Raw genomic sequence first — 18,662 nt, forward strand, 5'->3', positions numbered from 1 at the left:
AGGGATTCAAGACAAAGTTAGACAAGTTTCTGCTAAAACCAGAACATACGCAGGCAAGGCTAGACTTAGGGCACTGGTTTTTGACCTAAGGGCCGCCATGGGAGCAGACTGCTGGGCACGATGGACCACTGGTCTGACCCAGCAGCAGCAATTCTTATGTTCAGTAAATGCTCTGACGCTCATAGGATTCCTATGAGCGTCAGAGCACTTACCTCGCCAGCCCACGCTACCTCTAGCGCAACTTGATAAAAGGGGGGAGGGGGTAATGATAGTGCTGCCTTCCTATCAATGGCCTACCTTAGGCTATCTCCCGGGCTATGGCCCCTCCCCCAGGATACCAATATTTAAATTATAGCTGCTAGCCCTGACACTTTTAATTTGAATTTGCTTAACACAATTTGACAAATGCTCTTTTGTGTATACTTTGAGAACAGATTGCTGTAATTTTTCTTGGAGTCCGCCCAAATAAGCGGCCCACTTCCCCTTAATAGAATTGCTTGTTCACTACTGACACTGCAGGAAAACAGGTGCATCAGTGTCACCAACAGAACTCTCTAACCTTATTCTATTCCACCGCACCTATAAACTGAGTTCAGATGATCGAACATTGTAGGGAGGAAAATAGAGACGCTCAGGATGGCCTCTATTAGAATCCACTGATCAGGGGTGGGGGGGGCAACACAATAATCGATTACTCAAGAGCAGGAATACAGGCAAGTGCCAGACCTGGAATTGAATGGATTCCGTCACATACTTGCTCATATGTCCGATTAATCCTTTAATTAGCAGATGGTGAAACGGCTGCTTTATGTAACCTGATGTTGAATGAGAGCAACAGTGCCAAGGTAACAGGCATTTGGAGATGCAGATCTCCCGTAAGAGCCATAGAGACACATGTTGCTTCTGAGCAACAAAGCCAAATAAAGGGTTAAACATTTTCAAATGATAGTGAGAACCCTGGCAACCTTAATGGGTAGAGGAGCCATTTTGGTCTTACCCGCCATCAGTTACCACCTTATGCTAGTAGCAAACTTGGCTAGTCCAGCTGAAAAAAAAAAAAGGTAATCCTTAACTTTAATGCTAGAAATAATTAACCCTTAAGAAATAGTAGGTTGTTTTATAAACTTGTCAGATGAAACGCCAGGTTTAACACTTACTTCTAAGAAATATATGCGATACCTAAACCTTTTGGAATTAGGGGGGGGAGGGTTGGTCTCTTGTTCCTATGAATATGGCTTTGCTATGCGATAAGCCTCCTTTCCTGGCCCACTCTGACGCATTCCTCTCACTCATACATCCCCTCTTCCTCTCATACCTGTTGCTCTCACTCACTCATTCACTTCTGGCTCTTTCCATATCATCTTGATCTTCTGGCCTGGCCTGGTCAATTAGTTCTTCTTCTGTCGATGAAGCGTGGGAAACCCCTGTCAGTGACCCTTCACAGCACAGCACTGTTAGTTTATCTGCTGCTGACGAGGCCTGGGAAACCCTGACGACTTTTCTACGGCAGTCCAGATCTGGCCTTAAGAAAGAAAGTATATGGACTGGAAATTCTAACTCTGGGCCATCAGCTCTGGTTATGCCTCTTCAGAATTTAAATGGACTCGCTTCAAACAAACAGTCTCACTGCTTGAAGAAATAGAAATTAGATGAACAGCTCTTCCTTCCACTGCATTAAAGCTAGCTTCTTTAACCACAATCGGTCCGACCTCATGGGCTGTAGGATTTGAATGTGAACTGGTACCTCAGGTATGCTTTCATTTCAGAGTTTTGGATAATGAAAACAATTCAAAGGGACAAGTATCCAGCCTAATACAACTTCAAGCAAGCAAATGTTTGCAGGCTCTCTAGGCAAATGTTTCAGAAGAGGGTGATAATGGAGCTAGCTACTTCAGTCGTACTGTAATAGGCCATGAATAGCGTGACAAACAGCAATCAGTAGCACTTAATAGTGGAATGGCCAACACCTTATTCACCTATTCATCGTTAAATTTACCAAGAAAACTCCTCAAGAGTTTGCAGACTGAATGTCACACTGTTTTTGAGGCTAGCATGGGGGGAATTATGAATGCATAGTTAAACAAGAATACACTGGAGCTAGGCCTGAAGCTTTAAGAATGAAACTATAGCTCCAGCGTGTGCTAATTCAACCCATTACAAATGCAAAAGGTTAGGCAGGAAACCCATTTACTGTAATACGTTTCATTTCCAGCAATATCAGTGGTGCAACATTAACAGTTCTAAAAACTTTGCACCCTGAAGTCATAAAAAGATTTACAGTTAAACTGTTATGAATTTTCAGGACAGAGATTGAGGCAGATAAAGCTCAAAATGCCAGAGAAAACAGAATTATAAACATAATGGGGATGAATATAAAAGGACCACTACAATGTTCAATTTAGCTTTTACCAATTTCTGGCAAGATTCATTTGTCTAAAAAAGAATAAACTCAGAAGTAGTGGGCTAGCCTGATGTCTTCATCATAAGGCGTATAGGGACAGACTTAAAGATCTTAATCTGTATACTTTAGAGGAAAGGCGGGAGGGGGAGATATGATAGAGATGTTTAAATACCTACACGGTGTAAATGCACACGAGTCAAGTCTCTTTTCAATTGTAAGGAAGCTCTGGAATGAGAAAGCATAGGATGAAGTTATGAGGTGATAGGCTCTGGAGTAATCAAAAGAAATACAGGACTCGCGAGAACTGACGGCAGCCATTCAGGGAGCAGTGTGGGGCCAGGCAGGAGAGCGGAAAGCTTGCTCCTGCCAATACACGCTGGACCACCAGGCTATAAGGGGAATTTAAAAAGGTACAACAGGTCGGGGGGTGTTTTATAAAGGTACTGGGGGGATTTAAAAATGTACTGGGGAGGATTAAAAAAATGTCCGGCCCCTCCTGTCAAATTTAAGAACCCATTGTGGCCCATGAGTCAAAACATTTGCCCACCCCTGGGGCTAGATTCACTAAACCTTCCAATCCTGTCCCGACGATCGATCATTCCCCGACCCGATTCACTAAATTGCTGCCCGATCAATCTCCTACCTGATCCAATCCACCCATACAAATGAGGGGAAATGGCATGCAAAAGTAGGAAGCCATCGATTCACTAAGCAGAAGAAGAAACACCGATTTGGTTTGCCAATCTGAAATGAAGCGGCTATCCTTGCCGACTCTCCTGCCCTGAAATATCAGTATTGAGGTTACAATCCCATATAAAACAACCATCAAAATTAAAAATAAAACTGTAAAATATCTTTACATATGCGTAAGAATTCCTTTTTTATATATTCTGTAAAAAGCGCCTTATGAGCCCGTGGTTTTAACCCGCGGGTTTAAAGTGTGTTCTGTTCGATAATCTGGCTACACAAAATAATTCACTGCGTCGGTCACAAATCATTCCTTTTAAAAAATGGCCAACTCGTAGGGCCAGCAAAATTAAACTGCAGCCACCCCTCCCCCTTTCTTTTGAGCTTGCTTGTGCTTTGCCACCAATGGGGTGCGGGAATAAACCCCGCCCACTAACTACGTAGCAAGGGCAAAGAGCTAGCGCATGCGTAGATTGCATCAATAAACAAAAAGGATACTCTGCGCATGAGTTTCGATCGCTCTTACAGCATCTGTAGTGAATGAGTCGCTCGGCAAAACTCAGCCAAGAATCGCTCAACAACGATCCAGATCTGTAAGTTTAGTGAGTCTAGGCCTAAGTTCTGGGATATTAGACTGAATCACAGGGAGATTTGATAAACCATGGGGAACATTTCCAAAGAAGATAGAGCAAAAAGCAAGTGTTTGAAAGCTGAAGGTAATTAATCCCGCCCCCCCCCCCTTCCTGGCTCCTTTTACAAAACTGCACTATGAGTGTCAGAGCTGTTACCGCTACGGTTTTGTAAAAAGGGGGGTTAGTGACACTGTATTAAGTCTTTGACGGGGGGGGGAGGTATAAGGAGCAGAGGCTGTACTGAGTGATAGATTGATGTAAAGAAGAGAGGAAGGGGAAAGGAGGGAGAGAATGGATATGCCTGCAACATTGTAATCCAAAGAGTCAGAAAGTGTGGTCAAAAGTTGGAAAGATATGATTTGCAATTTATATAACAGGTTCCTGAATGCTAGTTGGACCTTGATGGTCCCTCTTTCAACCAACGCTGGCATTTTTTATGACACTGTTTGGTTGGTGACTGAGCACTTTATGATATCAGATTAATTAGGGATAGCACTCAGTGCACTTTAATGTGTTTTTTAGTTTTTAAATTTTTATTCACTAAATATTGAGACTTGTGGAGATTTTTTTCTTTTTTAAAAAATGTAGGCAAAAATTGCCAGACCCATAAAAACACACAGTCCCATTTCATACATAAAAACATGCATCAGTCACAAAGTTAATTTATCAGTAAAAAAATTAATAAAATTTTCCTGAGCTAGGAACCCTGCTTGCTCTCCAATATAAAAAACTAGAGCTTCTTCAATCAGGGAAGGGCTACGAGTGCAACGGTTCTTTCTGAAGTATAACAGCAGAAATTGTGGGGTTTTGCTAAATACAGAGCCCAGATTAACTTTTCCTGTGTGAGCATCTCATTCTTTCAATTTCTGCACATGTATTTAAAAAAAAAACCCCAAAAACTGCCTCCAGAAAATTTGGTAACATAATTTTAGCATGGCTACATTCGGTTTTGCTTATAAACAGGGCAGGAACATCGCAAGCAATAAATGCACACTGTGTGCTCCTTCCCCCCCCCCCCCCCCCCACACACACTTTGGTGACGTCTGTACAAAGGAAGCCAATGGACAACTTCCCTTGGATCCTGTGCAGATGCAATGGTTGCACATAGCTGGCTACAGCCCTGAAACAGGGCATCTTCTAAAAAGACCTATCACCTAGCTGGTACATCATCTTTATTTTATTCCCTTCTAAGTATACAGTATACTGAATGCATTCTGCTGTAACATCAGTAAGTTTGTTTGACTTTCAAAGTGATACTCAGAAACTATGTAGGAATCAGGCATGCCAGTGCTAATTTGATCAACAATGTGATTATGGGAAGACTAGAGCTTCCAGCTTTATAAGGGAGGCCTGGAAGCTGGCATGAAAGGGTGCAGTTAAAGACAAATACTGAAATAATACTAACCGTGCGAAACTGTTAATGGAAATAAAACAGAAAATTCAGATCTAGGAAATACTGCTGATCTTTTTCTCTCTGTAAAAAAACAAGCAAAATATGTTGAACCTGAACTGGAACAAAAAAGGACCATTTGCTCAGATACATTTGTGAAACTAGTCAGTAACAAAATCATTTTTGAAAGTGCAGTATACCGGGGCCAGCTGAGTAGGGGGAGTGACCTAGATTAAATTCCCAGCTCAGATCTTCTACTCCCTGGCTCAGCTGGGGATGCTGCAGAGTGGAAGAGCAGCTTAGTGGTTACAGAAATAGTTTGTAAACCAGGATGCAAGAGTTCAGATCCTACTACTGCCACCAACAGTTTGTGACCCTCCATTGTTCCAGATAAAACTTAAATCAGAAGCCATTTGGGCAGAGCAATAACTCATATACCTGAACGTAACTTACCCTGAGCTCAGGTTTGGAAAAAGCAAGTCGTATGTCTAAAATCGAAACACTCTCAGACTCAGGAAATAGGGAGGAGTTAGTCATTACACAGTGACAATACCTTGTGGCTAGATTCAGGGTTTGTGATTATAAGATACTAAGAAGCTTTGTACAGAGCCAAGGGCCAGGGCCAAGGAACATTGCTGCAATGAATCGGTTAAAGTTAAAATATAGGAGAAAAGACCCTGTATGGTGTCTAGTAGAGGCTCATTCTGAATGAGCTGGATACCCAAAGGAGTAGAAAAAAGAAAAGGTATATAGCCCTGTTCTGTTTTTTGTTACAGAAGATAATCTAGCAATGAGCAGCGAGGAGCCCATCAGAAGGTTGCATAAGAACCAGCACTAAATCCCCCCCCCCAACAAGTTTCAAGTTTATTTAGATCTCGATATACTGCACATCATATATCTGAGCGGTTTACAATTTAAAAATAATTTAGATTAAAAACAATCAATGCAATAAAAACAATTGGCGTGACAAGACAAAGACTGATGAGGGAAGGTATGGAAAACTCAAATGGAAAGAGGGAAATAAATAGATTATCATAACAGAAAAGTAAACAAAGGTAAATTATATGGGTAAAATGAAGAACCCCACCCCACCCCCAAACCTAAAAGAGAAAAAGAAAGGGAAAAAGAAAAATGTAATAATAATACAATTATAATAAAAAACCTTTTATTAAATATCATAAGTATCCTTAAAAAGAAAAGTTTTGAGGCCAGATTTAAATCTAGCTAAAGAGGTTTCATGATGGAGATAAGACAGGAAGATCATTACATAAAGTAGGAGCTGTTACAGAGAATATGGAGTTACGGTAGTGTCATAGATCAGTTTCTCAACTTCTTTAAGCCAAGTACGCCCTAAGACTAGCAAATATCAACCGAGTACCCCCACCCAAGCTCCACCCTTGACCCCACCCCCATTATAATAGTATTAATTGTAATGCAATTTCATCCATTCATTTTTCATATACATACAATATAATCTTATTAACAATGCATCATGGTAACCACAAAATTTAAAAAACACATACACACAGAAAATGTTTATTATCATTTATATTCAGGGAGAGTTTCAAAGAGGTCAAGGCAGATGCAATGTCACCTCAGTAACAGCTAAAGAAAAATAAGACAATATAGTGCAAAATATAGACAGCAGATATAAATTCTCAAACTGACATATTTCAATCACTAAATTTAAAATAAAATCATTTTTCCTACCTTTGTTGTCTGGTGATTTCTTTAGTCTCTGGTTCCACTTCCTTCAGACTGTGCATCCAATATTTTTTTCTTTCTGCCTTTTACACGCTTCCTCTTCTCCGGACCTCATTCCCTTCATGCAATCAACATCTCTCTCTGTCCTTCCATGAGTCCAACTTTTCTTCCTCTCTCCTCTACCCTCACTGGCAACATGTCTCCTCTCTCTCACTTTCCATTTGTCTTTCTCTCATTCCCTCCCTTGCTACAAAGGGAGTGGGGAGAGAGAGAGATCCATGGTGCATCTCTCCTACCCCCTCTACTGCCATATCCAGCATTTCTCCCTTTCTCAACTCCCAAATCATGTGCAGCATTTTTCACCACTGCCCACCAGCCCTATGCCCAACTTTTCTCCTTATATCACCCCTCTCTAGCACCATGCCACATCTCTCCCTCCATCTATGTCCAACATTCCTCCCCCTTGCATCTCCTTCAATCTGTCCCTGTTCCCTCGCCACCATCATATCCAACATTTCTCCCTCTCAGCCTTCTCTTCTCCATGTATCTCTACCTCGCTCCTCTCTCTCATTCTCTCTTTTTACCCAATTTTCCTCTTTCTTCCTTTCCCCATGTGCACCATCTCTTTCCCTCTCACTCACACACCCATGACAAATAATTCTCCCTTTCTATTCCCTCCCTCCCACGTCCCAAGTTAGTGTCCCCTTCCTCTCTCCTTTGTGTCCCAGGTTCATGACCCCTCTCTTCCTTCTGTGTCCCAAGTTTGTGCCCCCTTCCCTGCCTTCCAGCCTTTGTCCCTCCCATGTTCAAATGTGCTCCTCTCCCTGCATTCTCCCTTTGTCCCAAGTTGATATCCCCTCTCTCACTTATTGGCTCCCTTCAGGGCCTAGGCTGCTCCTTCCTGCCTTCAGCCTCACTTGTTTGCAGGGACGCAGGCAGTGGCTCTTGCATGCTGCACGTGGCTGACCTGCAAGTCTTCCCTCTGATGTCAGCTCTGGCACACCAAGTACTTTTTTCTAGACTTTGGAAGCTTGGCAATTCTTGTCTTGCTTACAGTGGGATTCCTGCTACCCTGCCATGGCTTGGCTCTCTTTAAGCATGAACCACATGAGGCCAGGAGTTTGGGTTGGTTTTGCAGTTTCAAGTCTTTCAGAATTTGAAACCACGAGCCCAATCTGAACTTCCAGCACGGTGTGGCTCAAGCCTTCAGAGAGCCAAGTCGTGGAGGGGGAAGCCAGAATTTCATTGTTTCTTCTATAGCCAGAGACAGCTAAGGGAAAAGAAACTGGGTAAAGGCTGGCTGGTGGGGTTACATAGGCCAGAAACTGAGTGAAGGTTGGGGGGGGGGTTTACGTGAGCAAAAGCAGCTCTAGGTGAAAGCTAGGGAGGAGACAATGCACTTTTGTATTTTGCCTCTTTGACAAAAGATTAAGCAAAATACAATGGTTCATGTTTTGGCCCTCGGGCGATATATCAAGAATAAAATAAACTTGAAAAAAACATTAAGCTGTCATCTGTAGATGGTCTGCATATGCTTAAACAGCAGCAACCCTTTTTTTATAACTAACTTTTTTAACTTTTGCGAGCCCTGTGAGCCTGTGGTTTTAACCCGCTTTAGACCCACGGGTTTAAACCACGGGTTCGCACTTTGGGGGAAGGCCGGGGCAGAAGCAGGGCAGGACTCGGGGCAGAGAGAGCAGGAGAGTTGGGGGCAGAGAGTGCAGGAGAGTCGCAGCAGAAGCAGGGAAGCGCTCGGGGCAGAGAGAGCAGGAGAGTTGGGGGCAGAGAGAGCAGGAGAGTCAGGGCAGAAGCAAGGCAGTGCTCGGGGCAGAGAGAGCAGGAGACGAGAGCTGGAAAGTCAGGGCAGATAGCAGGAAAGTCGGGGCAGAAAGCAGGAGATGCAGTCGGAAAGCAGTGAACAACTGGTCCCCAGCAGTCACTTGTTTGTTGATCGGCCAGCCCAGTCGGTGTTGCAGTTTTTGGTTAGTGAATCGCTTACCTGCCTACATTTGAATGCCATTCCCCCTCATTTGCATGCACGGATCAGAGGATGATCAGGACAGAGGTTAGTGAATCGTGTCAGAAGGAAATCGGGTCGCAAGCAGTATTCCCTCTAAGCGGGCGGGTGTTGTGAGCAAACTTTTTTCACTGTGAGCTAAAAATATCGGGCGCCAGCAAGTTATGAGGTATTCAAAGGAATTTTAGGCCTACACGCTAAATTAAATAAGTATAAATACATTAAAACACCCCCACCCCGACGTCCGATTCCTCCCCCAGCCTCCCCTTACCTTTGCGACGCGTTACATGGACTGCCAGCTCGCCTGCCTGCAAGCACGTGTGCGCTGTGACGAGAAACTTGTGCGCTGCGATGTAATATTTTGTGCGCCAGCGCACGCCAGCGCAGCTTAGCGGGAACACTGGCTCGCAAGCCGATCGGTGCACGATCGGTTTGCTTAGTGAATCTAGCTCTAAGTGACCCAGAAAAATAAACAGAAGATGGCAGGTGCCAACAGAATCCTAATGCAAGCAAGCGGAATGAAATTTAAATGTTCAGGAAGTTATTACAGATATTTATGAACCTCTGCTTGTTGCATTGGGGCCTGAAATTTACAATTCCTTTCAGTTTCACTGTCTGAATGTAACTTACTGTATTCTGTCGGCCACACTTCTGCAGATTCACTGTGCAGCACACAGAGGTCGTGCAAAGCTTCTGTGAAAACTAAGGATGCCAAATTCAAAAGAGTATCCAGGGTCTGATAGAGGGGGAAAAAAAAAGAATACCATTTTAATTTTTTCACTGTGGATGCAAGGAGCCAATGCAACAGAAAAACAAATGAGTGCCCAGTATTACAGGAGGTACTGGCAGAAGATAAAGGAATTTGGTTACAGATCCAAAGTCAGCATGATGCTATCTGCCTAAGGGCTGAAAACTATGTTATGTTACAATTGGTCCCACAGCACAAGAGCTTAATTTACCCAATCTGAATGGTCATTCACACAGACTAGTGAATTGACAATTCCCTCCTCTTTATTGTTCATTGTCACCAGAGGCTGTCATAGGAGGTCAAAGAGCGGCGAACTGGGTGATAATAACAGAAAGGTGTGACCATCTGTGAAAGGTGGACTACTTTTCAATGGTCAGGCAGCCTTTCACCAACCAAGAGATGGAGATGATATATTATGTCTTTGTAGAAACCTCCTGCAATTTAGGAAGTTGCTTAAAACCTACCTGTTCAAGCTTTTTTTAAAGTGCCTATATAACAGTAGTTGAATTAAGTTTTTACAGGTAAATGGTTTATTAAATTGAAGAATGATGGCAAGAACAGTTTGAATGCAGTCATATTGTGGCTATGCAGGCAGACTTTTGTAACTCTGCATTTTCCTCTATTTGATATATGTCTTTTTATTTTGTAATTTTATTGTGTATGGAACTCTGTAAGCTGCCTTGGATAAAGGCGGATTAAAAATGTTTTAAATACGAGGGTCATTTCATAAATAATGCACACTATTTTTTTATTTACATGTTGTTTTTTCAAGTACCATATTTTCACGAATATAACATGCACACATGTACAAAACGCACACGAGTATAGTGCACGGGAACAAGGAATTTATGTAAGAAAATTTTGGTATAGAGCGCCCACGCGTATACCGCGCATGATCCTCATTTTGTTTCCCAGGTTTTCTACTGTAATGCATTCTATTGTGATGCGGTGTTTTCTGTCTTGCTGGCGCCCTCCTCCATCTTCCTGCATCGTTCGCTGAAAGCCGCGGGCAGCAGATCCTATGTGCCTCTTGCGGCTGACCCAGAAGTGTTCCTCTGACGTCACAACGTCAGAGGGAACGCTTCCCAGCCGCAGGAGGCGCATGGAAGTCGCTGCTGCGGCTTTCAGCGAACGCTGCAGGAAGATGGAGGAGGGCGCCAGCAAGACAGAAAACAATTGTATAACGCGCTCACGCATATAACATGCATGGTTATGCTCAGTTTGTAAAATCTTGTATAACGCACGCGTTATATGCGTGAAAATACGGTATTTCTTTACAATCCTTCAATATGGTTTAGCGGAAGGCCAGTGAGAAGTAGTCTACGCAAGAAGTGATGAGGGTATGGATGAGTGTCTGAGAGGAAGGAAGATGTAAATAAAAAATATATATATATATACACTAGTCTTTAAGCCCATTACATTAACGCGTGTTAGAATAGATGTGTGTGCCTGTCTTTCTTTATTTCTTTCTCTCTCTCCTTGGCCACTGTCTGTCTGTCTTCCTTTCTGTCTGTCATTCCCCTTTCCCTCTCCCTCTGGCCCCCTGCCTGCCTGTATTGTTCCCGTTCTGGCCTGCTCCTCTTTAAAACAGCCTGAGGATCGTGGCTGGCTGTAGCGAACCTCGCAGGACGCTCTCCACCTTGGTAGCACATTCCCTCTGACGCGATCCCATGCGTCAGAGGAAACATGCTACTGAGGTGGAGAGCGGCCTGTGAGGTTCGCTATAGCCGGTCGCTATTCCTTAGCAGGCTGCTTTGAAGAGGAGGAGCTGCTGCAGCAGTGGTGGTGAGGGAGGGGGGGAGTCGCCAGTGTGTTCCCTGACTCTGTGTTCGAAAATCGAATTCGTAATGGAAACAGAAACCACGGTGGCAGGGAACACGAATCACAGGAACCCTCCCTTCCCCGTCACAGGCAAGGGTTCCATAAGGGACAGAAAAGATTCAGAGCTTCACAAAGAGAAAAAAATTTTGGTGTGGTTTTTAGGTCAGGACAGGAGCAATTACAGATTTGTCTTTTCGTCCACCTGCTGTACCTATCCTTTAGGGACCTGACTGGATTTCCACTGCTGATCCCTGTGACCCTTGGCAAGTCACTTAACACTCTATTATTTCAGGTACAAACTAAGGACTCCTTTTACAAAGGTGCGCTAGCAATTTTTGCGTGCGCTTAGCGCGCACTAAAATGCTGCGCTTGCTAGCTGCTATCGCCTCCTTTAAAGCAGGCGGTAGTTTTTCAGCTAGTGCACGCTAATCTTGTGCGTGCGCTAAAAACGCTAGCGCACCTTTGTAAAAGGAGCCCTAAGTACCTGTAGATAACATGTAAACCACTTTAATAATAACCACAGAAAGTCAGTACATCAAACACTATTCCCTTTCCCTCTGCAGTGGTCTTACTTTTGATATTTTTTTTCACAAAAAAATCTTGAGTATCAGGATTATGATTACAGTAGTATGAGAAAATACAGAGCAAACTGCTGTGCGCGGTGCGGCCAACTAGAACTTTCTAGTAAAAAGGTCCGTACCGTGGGCTCCGTCGGTGACGTCACCCATGCGTAAAGAATATGCTGCCTGCTTGTCCTGGGATAATACACAGTTTCTTGCACTGAACCTACTGTGGCTCCAAACCCTTCAGTCTTGCCAGGCCAGTGGAAATACAACCTCTCCTCCAGCAGAGGGAAACAGAGCACATTCCTGTCCTACTACTATTAATTATTTCTATAGCACTACCAGACGTGCGCAGCACTGTACAGAGTCATAAAGAAGACAGTCCCTGCTCTAAAGAGCTAACAATCTAAACAGACAAGCAGGTTGTCATGGATACAGTTAAGGGGAACGGTTAATCAGTTGGCTGGGTTGCAGGGTGGGGGGAGTACAGGACAATCAAGCCATTGTGACATCACTGATGAGGTTGGCTCTTATTGGTGGAATGAGGCATTATGACATCACAATCTCAGCTCTGCTTCCCAAAGACTGAAACTCTACACACCACTACTATTAATTATTTCTAAAGCGTTACCAGACGTACGCAGCGCTGTACAGAGTCACAAAGAAGACAATCCCTGCTCAAAAGAGCTTACAATCTAAACAGGCAAGACAGACAAACAGGATGTCATGGATACAGTTAAGGGGAACGGTTAATCAGCTGGCTGGGATGGTGGGCAGAGAATTAGGATCATGGATTGAAGGCTATATCAAAAAGGTGGGTTTTCAGTCTGCTTTTAAACAAGGTAAGGGAAGAGGCTTGGCGGACAAACTCGGGTAGTTTATTCCAAGCTAGCTAAAAGGAACAAAGTCTGGAATTGGCAGTGGAGGAGAAGGGTAAAGCTAAGAGCAGCTGATCTGAGGAATGGAGTTCTCTGGGAGATGTATACAATCTTATATATGCACTCTCTTTTTTTTATTTAGTAAGTATTGCAACCCATAGGATCTTCCTCTCTCTCAATTCCAGTACCCCTGTATTCCTTGGGTGAGCTCTTGGACTGGTCTGGCCATGAACTAACATTTCTGTTTCTGTTAGTCAGAACCTATCCTTAGTTTATAACTTAAAGTTTATGAAGAACAGGTTTTTCTCAGACATTTGTCTGAGTTTTTTACTATTCTGTTTTTCTCCTCTTTAATACTGAGCCTATAATATTAATGGTGGCTTTTATTTAATTTGCAATTGCACTTAAGCTGCTTTGTGCTGAAGTCTTTTGAGCTCACTTTATTTAACATCTCAAGATACAAGGCTCTTCCTGACATAATAGCAATTAATATTTATTTATTTGATTTATATCCCATCCTCCCCAAGGAGCCCAGAAATGAATAGCAAGCTACAAGTTTTGATTTTTTTCACATAGGACTCAAAGAATGGCAGCTATCAGGATAAGGCCTACAACCGTGCTTTCCTCTTTTGTCTATACCCAGTCTAGACAAGTAAGGACATTCAAAACCCTCTCACTCTGGAATAGGAGGAATCCACTATAGTTACAAGAACTGCTGCTTCAAAGACAGCTTGCTTTCTGGCTACCAGGCCATATGTTACAAAAAGAGATAAAGATAGATAAAAATGTCTTCTGGCAGAACAAACCTACTGTGTACTCTTGCACAGGAAAGGGGCTGCACCCTTGTTGAGTGACACTTTCAAGTCCTTTGGATCTTCATATCCATGTGAACCATAATCCACTGTGATAGTGTCTTATCTATCTGGCAAAAGTGATTTTCAAAACAACCTTACCTTTTCAGGGACTGCCAAAGAGAACAGAATGCCTGTTTGTCTTTCAAATAGATTTAATCATCTTCACTTATCTGTAGAATGTCCTCCTAATGTCCAGGAGATATAGTACCCTGTTAGCTTGCTGGTCTTCATGCCTCATGATAAGGATGGTACCATGTGCAAAGTCACCCTACCCTTTGCCGTGATTAGATATGATTTGATTTATTGCATTTAATATACCACTTGAACATAGGTATTAAGTGGTTTACAATCCTAAATATAGGCACTGAGCTACTCTCTCTGTCCCGAACGGGCTCACAATCTAATTAAGCATACAAGAGAAGACATCACTAACACCACAGAGATATATAACATGAGGGAGGAAAAGAAAGTATCCTATGGAAAGTAAAGATCATTGAAGGCAAAGAAATAAAAACCCTCAAGATCCAAGAAAATGAGTATTATAGTTACATTATAAAGAAAGATAGAATAGTTAAACTAACAATCTAAATTTATAAATATTAATAACAGGAAAACGAGAAAGATTAAAAATTAAACTAAAGTAAACTCTAGACAGTTTATAGTTCTGAGTTACATTCTGCCTCAATAGACAGAACGGTTCATAGACAAAAGTGCGTGACGACAAAGGTGCGCCGACAACCCAGTGCAGACAACTGAGCGCAAGGCGGAAGCACGCCGAAGAAAAACAGTATTTTAAGAGGCTCCGACGGGGGGTGTTGGTGAGGAACCCCCCCACTTTACTTAACAGAGATCGCGGCCGGTGTTGTGGGGGCTTGGGAGGTAGTAATCCACCTTATTTACTGGAAACTTAACTTTTTCCCTCTTTTTTAGTGAAATTTTCAGTATAATGTGGGGGGTTACAACCCCCCACTCCCCTCGTTGGAGCCCTTTTTCTTCAACGCGCTTCCGCCTTGTGCTCAGTTGTCTGCGCTGGGTTGTCGGTGCGCCTTTGTCGTCGCGCGTCTTTGACCTGTCACCAGACAGAACAAACGCCTCAATTTATCATCCAAGAAAGGCTAGCGCCAGACACAATATTTCGCTAGAGACGTTCATTAATGGACTTTGAATGGATCCATAGTGAAGATGAAAGAGAATAGGTTTCAATAGTTTTCGGAAGGAGGAGCAAGATAGTCCCTCAAAGAAGTCATGAAGCATGGAATTCCAATAGCAGGGACCCGCGTATGATAAGGCTCTTTTCCTTGTTGCTTGAAGTTTTATTACTTTATGGCTTGGGATTTCAAATTGGTCATGGAATGATGATCTTAGAGTTCTACTGGGTTGATATTGATTAGTTTTTATGAAGATAGCCAGGAAGTAAATGATGCCAGGCTTTGAAAACTAGGCACATTAGCTTGAATTCAATCCACTTTATTATAGGCAGCCAGTGCAGCTTAAACAGAATCGTACATGGTTGCAGATGTGTGCACCTGTTAGGGGTCTAGCTGCAGTATTTTGAATTAGCTATAGGCAAAGGCCTAGTGCGTCAAGACCCTCCTGGTCAAAATAATACCAACCAGAAGACCAGACTTTCTTGATATGTTCCCCATGGATCCTGCCCTTAGAAGCTCAAAAGGAGTCTCCCACAGTGTTAAGGGCCACAACGGCACCACTCTTCTCAGAGGTCGTCTGATATCCCCAACTTGCCTGTGTGTTAGCAGAAAAATTATTATTATTATTAAAACCCTGCTATGAGCCCCTATTGCATGACAGGTCTGTGTAGCTACTCTAATAGAATTAAATGTCAGCTCCGCCCCCCACAGTCCATTCAGCAGAAAATCTAAAATGTCTGAGATCTGAACCTTCCATGAGGAAACACGTCTCTCCCTGTATTAGGCATCAAAATCCTCCAGATTCAAATATATGCCAAGGAGGCAAACTTTCTTCTCTCTTTCAGAATGGCATTGATCATTTGGAATGACAACACCAACTTCCTTAGCCTTGCCCTTCAGGAGCAAGGCTGTAAGTGAATATGGAGATAGATCTTCCCTCTCTATTGTTCCCTGTTGCAGTAATCTCTTGACCTGCAGAAGCCAAAACAGCTACGTTACTGCTGGCTTCTCCAAGTACCAATACCAAGTGTTGCCTCAGACACTCTGGGGCCACCAGGATTACAAGAGCCAAAGAGGAAAATATGTACTACAACTCACTGTGAGGCCACGGAATTGCCAGGGCATCTATTCTCCTGGATCCTTTCATTTTCCATCTGTGGAGGAGCCTGTGTACCTTGGCAATCTGAGTTATCACTATCAAATCCATGGAGGGTTCTCTTCTAAGTGGTCCCATTCTCTAGTCTTCAGGTGGTGATAGCTTAGGAAGTCCATCTGCACGTCTGTGATGCCTGAAATATGGCAGGCCGACAGTGTTTCTAGATGTCTCTATGCCAGGGTGGGGAACCACAATCCTCAAAGGCTATAAACCAGTCGGATTTTCAAGATTTCCATTTCCATTGAGAATTGTTAACGGTGAATGAGGATATAGGAAGCAGTTCTTTAATTTTTGCAGGGTGTTCCAAGAGTAGTTAAGTACGTTATGCAGTATTTAAGACAAGCAGTGGCTGAGGTGTGCAATTGGTGACTCCTTTCTGGCAGAAGCTATTATGGTGCTGGAACCATTTGACAGGGCTACAAAAAAAACTATTGACAGATACTAAACCTTCACTACATCTGACAATTGCAAGCTCAGACATGTGATAACATCCTTAAGGAATCAGTCTGTGATCACCTGGATCGATATTTTATGAGGAACTGGCATAGGACACCAAAAGCCTGCTTCACCCAACAACCCTCTGTCTCTCAAGCTATCTTTCAAATTCCCCCCCCTCCCCCCCCCGGTCTACCTTTAAATGTCTCCTCTTGAACACTGGCAGCTTTTCACCTAACAAGTTCCTGCTGAACCAGAATGTACGTGGGTAAGGCTAGACTCAGTTAGGGCACTGGTCTTTGACGTAAGGGCCATCACGTGAGCAGACTGCTAGGCACGATGGACCACTGATCTGACCCAGCAGTGGCAATTCTTATGTTCTTACTACCTGCACCAGCTTCAACATCTTCCCTCTGCTGTGCCCCACCCCAATTTGACATAACTTCCTCTTTGCCACAGGGGCGCAGCAGAGAGCATTTTACTGGAGAAGGTGCGGATAGTGTTAGGTGAACATGTACAGCACTGCGTACACCTTTCAGCGCTTTAGAAATGATAAATAGTAGCAGGTGAAATACTGCTGGTTCTCAAGAGGAGACATCTGCATTTAAATGTAGATGAGGGGAAGGGGGCCTGAGAGGGAGGGTGTGCCCTCCAAGGGGAGAGAGAGGGCACTGAAATATAGGTTGGTTCAGGGTACTACAGTCCCTTGAGCTGGCCTTGTTCATGATTACAGAGCACACTTGGCAGTAACATTACTGGATCCAAGGCTGAAGGATCATTTAGAGCTGATGACAGTCAAAAGGAGGAGGTGCCATAAACAGACTGCAAATATGGGCAGTAAATCAAGCTGTTGTCGAGTGCAGCCAACTGCCAAAAAAACATCCAAAACAAGAAGAATCAGATACAGAGTTGTGTGGGGACGGAAATCAAACCCATCCCCATTCAGTGCTCGGGCCCATGCTCTTCAACATATTTATAAACGACCTGGAAACTGGTACGATGAGTGAGGTGATTAAATTTGCGGACAATACAAAGTTATTCAGAGAAGTGAGGACACAGAAGGATTATGAAGATCTACAACGAGACATAAACACGCTCGAGGAATGGGCCGCGAAATAGCAAATGAGGTTCAACGTGGATAAGTGCAAGGTGATGCATGTCGGTAACAAAAATCATATGCACGAATACAGGATGTCCGGTGATGTACTCGGAGAGAGCCCCCAGGAAAGGGACTTGGGAATACTTGTAGACAAGTCCATGAAGCTGTCCGCGCCATGCACGGCGAAGGCGAAAAGGGCGAACAGAATGCTAGGAATGATTAAGAAGGGGATCACAAACAGAACTGAGAAGGTTATCATGCTGCTGTTCCGGGCCATGGTGCGCCCCCACCTGGAATACTGGGTCCAACACTGGTCGCCGTACATGAAAAAGAACATAGTACTACTCAAAAGAGTCCAGAGAAGAGTGACAAAAATGGTTAAGGGACTGCAGGAGTTGCAATACAATGAGAGGCTAGAGAAACTGGGCCTCTTCTCGCTTGAAAAGAGGAGACTGAGAGGGGACATGATAGAAACATTCAAGATATTGAAGGGAATTGACATCGTAGAGAAAGAGAGATTGTTCACCCTCTCCAAGGAAGAAAGAATGAGAGAGCACTCTCTAAAGTTAAAAGGGGATAGATTCCGTACATAAGTAAGGAAGTTCTTCTTTACCAGAGAGTGGTAGAAATCTGGAACGCTCTTCCAGAGGCTGTCATAGGGGAAAGCACCCTCCAGGGATTCAAGAAAAAGTTAGATAAGTTCTTGCGGAACCAGAACATAAGCAGGTAAGGCTAGACTCAAATAGGTCAATGGTTTTTGACATAAGGGCTGCCGCGTGAGCGGACTGCTGGGCATGACGAACCACTGGTCTGACCCAGCAGCGGCAATTCTTATGTTCTTAATCTCTTCCATCCCCGCCCGTCTTCATAAACTTCAGAAGTGGTTATTCCATTTAATTATACTACTGAATTAGAGGCTCTGGTAGAGACCCATTTACAAATAAGCAAAGACACTTTATTAATTTGGAAAGAATACATACGTTATAGATGGGTCTCTGCCAGAGCCTCTAATGTAAATATAAAATATAAATACTCCAGATGATGAGGACCCTCAAGCTATGTCAGCTGAAGTCTGAAGGTGATCAAAACTTCCTTTTACCAAGCTTGGAAGGCAGCAGCAACGACACTA

At 43.4% G+C, this 18,662-nt stretch overlaps 1 protein-coding gene across 6 annotated transcripts in view; it reads right to left on the reverse strand.

Annotated features, from left to right (window-relative positions):
* TFDP2 (transcription factor Dp-2) overlaps positions 1-18,662 on the reverse strand; it is a 125,288-nt gene that overhangs the window by 86,766 nt on the left and 19,860 nt on the right. For 2 of the 6 annotated variants that reach the window (XM_033959718.1, XM_033959716.1), the window contains exons 2-3: positions 9,462-9,567; positions 5,126-5,194 (exon numbers count right to left, since the gene is read on the reverse strand). Coding sequence is in view for 2 of the 6 variants with exons in the window: in XM_033959716.1 (XP_033815607.1) it covers positions 5,126-5,194; positions 9,462-9,567 (175 nt within the window). In the remaining 4 variants the exon portion in view is untranslated. The remainder of the gene's footprint in view (positions 1-5,125; positions 5,195-9,461; positions 9,568-18,662) is intronic. The other 4 variants (XM_033959719.1, XM_033959717.1, XM_033959720.1 and 1 more) reach the window with 2 other exon arrangements.

This window comes from Geotrypetes seraphini, chromosome 9 (genome assembly GCF_902459505.1).
Source record: "Geotrypetes seraphini chromosome 9, aGeoSer1.1, whole genome shotgun sequence".
NCBI classification, from domain to species: Eukaryota; Metazoa; Chordata; class Amphibia; order Gymnophiona; family Dermophiidae; genus Geotrypetes; species Geotrypetes seraphini.